The sequence below is a fragment of the Herpailurus yagouaroundi genome, unplaced genomic scaffold, assembly GCF_014898765.1.
Source record: "Herpailurus yagouaroundi ecotype Mexico unplaced genomic scaffold, PumYag 187, whole genome shotgun sequence".
Taxonomy (NCBI): domain Eukaryota; kingdom Metazoa; phylum Chordata; class Mammalia; order Carnivora; family Felidae; genus Herpailurus; species Herpailurus yagouaroundi.
The window spans coordinates 1,864,346-1,867,774 of record NW_024412418.1 but is presented as its reverse complement, the minus strand read 5'-3'; the positions used below and the strand labels follow the sequence as shown (position 1 = coordinate 1,867,774).

Genomic DNA, 3,429 nt, shown 5'->3' with positions numbered 1-3,429 from the left:
TCCTTTGATCTGTGCTCTATTTCTACAGGGCTTTTCACGCTGACACCCGTATGCTGCGTACAATGGCCAACAGCTTGCAGCACTGAAGGCAGGTGGACTGAAATGCAGGCCAGACGCGCTGCATCCTTCTTTCCTATCAAACGTTCTGACAAGTTGGGAGGAAAAAAATTATAACTTTTAAGTCATTTAAAACAGGTCTATAGTAAAAAAAGCATGGCTTTGCCATGGAGTCAAACACAAAACAGGGGCCTTCAAGGAAATACCAAATTATTAATGGGCTATTTAGGGTTACAGAAACTGCCCGTCCTCCTCCAGTTTCTACAAGCAGCTACAGAGGAATTTAGTGATGCTTTCTCTCACCTACAAGCCCATATGTACTTCCAGAGCACAGAGTCGTTTAACAATTACATGCAGAAGCCAAAGCCCTCAGAGGTCAAGGATGCTTTTTTTTTTGAGATTTCCAATATATTAGCGATATGGTAAATTAGGGACACCTGGGTGGCTCAGTCGGTTAAGTATTGACTCTTGATTTCAGCTCAGGTCATGATCTCACTGTTTGTGAGTTCGAGCCTGCATCCGGCTCTGTGGTGACAGCGCGGAGCCTGCTTGGGATCCTCTCTCTGCTCCTCGCTGGTGCATGCTCTCTCTCAAAATACATAAATAAACTTTAAAAGAAAAATAAAAGATATGGTCAATTAAATTTACAATTGAGGTTTTTCTTAACGTTTGTATTTAAAAAACCAATGCTTTTCACATATGTTGTTATATGACCGCATATATGTGACATCCTTTAGAAAGAACATCAAAAGTTCAAATTTGATGCCAATCAGCCATGGCTGAGGGTGGACCATGCACCCCAGTTGGTAGGCCATACGGGACCCATCCCATGACACATCTGCTCCAGAAAAGCAGGGACCTTTGTGGGTCTCTCTCGTTTTCTGATGTATCCCCAGTGTTCAGAACACTTGGCATACAGTAAGCCCTCGATACAAGTTTACTGCGCGAGTGAATGGAGATAGGAAGTACAAGAACCCTCCTACGTCTTCACCTACCCTCTTCTAGGGTCCATCAGAGAAAAACACGAAACTGACACAAGCTCTCACCCTCAAAAGCCGGCACCGGGAGCAGCGTCTTCAGGCCAGCACTGGCGGGCGGGGCGACCCAGGAATCTACAAAGACAAATCAAATTAAAAGATGAAAGCGACAAGACCTGGGCCCGGCACAACCTGGACCGGTCACTCCTAACGGAGTGCCCTGATAGTGGGCCGCGGGTTCCACTACGTGGGCTCACAGGCTCAGGGCTCCCCAAAGAAGCCCGCTAGCAGGGGTCTCCGGGAGCCGACCCCCCACCCCCGCCCCAGGTGGCCGCCGCTCTTCGCCACGAGTCCCCGCGGCGGGGGAGCGCGGCCCCTATCCAACGCTTCGGTAACCGTCGGCAGAGCCTTCCCGGAGCTGGCGAGGTGCCGCACTGGCGCTGGGGAGGAAGGGACGTCTTCTGAGTGACCGAGGGGGCCTCCTGACCTGACAGCTGCGTTCGCAGGAGCGGCGCCCCCGCGCGAGCCAGCACCCGCCACATGGCCACGCGCACCCGGCCGCGCCAGGCTCCCCGCCGCGATCTCGGCGACTCCCGGGACACGGCCGGCCCGGAAGTCGCCTTCGCATCGGTCCACTCTGCAGAGAGTCCCGGCGGAAGCGGAAGAAACCGGGCCGCGGGGTTTAGGTTCCGCGCGGGCGTCCGCTAGCCACGCCCCGAACCCCCGGCGCCTTCTGGGAGTCTCCTTACAATCCGAGGTCTTTCGTGGGATGCGGGCGGCGGCGTCCGGCTTCCCGGCCGAGTGTTGCGCTGAGAAAGCTTGGCTTCACCCACCCGGTTGCGCCTCCCAGCTCACTGCATTAAGCCCCTTGTGTGTGTGGGGGGGGGGGGGGGGGTCAGAGGCATTAGGAAAACACCACTGATCATTCCCCGTGGCCTGAGCTTTTAGCGGGCGCTTGCAGTGTGTCGCGTTCAGTACCTCATCACTGCGCGGAGTCCTCCCAACGAGTCCATGAGATAAGGTAGGCGTGACACCCATTTGCAGATTCCATCCCGAGGGTCGTGGGGTTTAATTTGCCCCGGTCACACAGCAGGAAAACTACAATCAGAATTGGAGTCTGTGTGACTCCAGGGACCCCAGTGACGGGACAATATCAAAACTTGATTATTAAAATAACGCGTAAGTATTCTGGAAGGATGTTGGGCAAAATCATTTTTATGGGTGTGAAGCTTTTTGATATTTAGAATGAGAAAGGATCTTTCCCCAAGCTTAGGGCACAAATAGGATTAACAAATTGAGACTGATGTCAGTTGTATTTAAATCATGCTAAATCTGCGTATGGTCTTTCCCCAAGGATTATTTTCATAAATGGCAACAAATAAAACCTGGAACGCTTCCAAAGCTACTGGGAGAACTTTCTGTGTCCACCGTCTTAGGCACTTCTTGATTATCTGCACACTGAAGCTGTCTCAAAAGAGTTAGTGGACTTTATTACAGCCAACCATTTCTGTCCTTTAAGAGCAGCTCTAAAAGCTTTTTACTGACCCCCACTCGCAAGCCAGTGTCAGATTCTAGGCATCTCTTGCCTGCTCCCCTCCACCAAAAGTGGGAGATCCGAATGTGCTCACGCGTTTAAAAATCTCAAGCTGGATATTGTGTAATTTTGCTTTGGATGGAGAATAAAGTGTCAGTACAATCCCTCTTTGGTCTCGAAGTCTTTTGGTGGCCCTCCAACTTCCACCTCGTTATTGATTTTAAAAGAACTAAACAGTAGGGGCACCTGCGTGGCTCAGTTGGTTAAGCGTCCCACTTCTGCTCAGATCGTGATCTCACGGTTTGTGGGTTCGAGCCCCGTATCGGGCTCTGTGCTGACAGCTCAGAGCCTGGAGCCTGCTTCGGATTCTGTCTCCCTCTCTCTCTGCTCCTCCCCCACTCATGCTCTGTCTCTCTCTCAAAAATAAATAAACATTAAAAAAATTAAAAAAAAAAACTAAAAAGTAAGCTCAAAGTTTTACCTTTAAATAGTAACTATTATAAGTGATGTCTATTTTTCTCTGCAAGAGTTGTGCCAGGTACAATAGAGGATACAAAGAAAAACCAGTGATCCATTTCTTTAGGAATTTATATTTATGTAGGGACAATATGATGAGCATATAATAATGTTGAGGTATCACAAAAGAAGTATGAATAAAGCATTGTGGAAATGGGAGGAGGGATGTGAGGTCTTCTCTGGTCCCTAAAAAATTTTCTGTCCTGCCATTTCTCACAGCTCTTTATTTACACTGTTCTGATAATTCTATGGTATTTATTTGTAGGGAACTGATGTTCCAGGATGCAGTGATTTGCCACACAGCTAGGATGATGCAAAGTAGGGGTAAAAACCTTGATGTTCTTT

At 49.3% G+C, this 3,429-nt stretch overlaps 1 protein-coding gene across 1 annotated transcript in view; it reads right to left on the bottom strand.

Annotated features, from left to right (window-relative positions):
• Window positions 1-1,676, bottom strand: part of MRPL16 (mitochondrial ribosomal protein L16) — a 5,031-nt gene extending 3,355 nt beyond the window's left edge. The window contains exons 1-2 of the mRNA XM_040495044.1: window positions 1,522-1,676; window positions 1,104-1,169 (exon numbers count right to left, since the gene is read on the bottom strand). Coding sequence (XP_040350978.1) covers window positions 1,104-1,169; window positions 1,522-1,576 — 121 coding nt within the window. The 5' untranslated portion in view covers window positions 1,577-1,676. The remainder of the gene's footprint in view (window positions 1-1,103; window positions 1,170-1,521) is intronic.
• Between the last annotated feature and the right edge of the window lie 1,753 nt (window positions 1,677-3,429).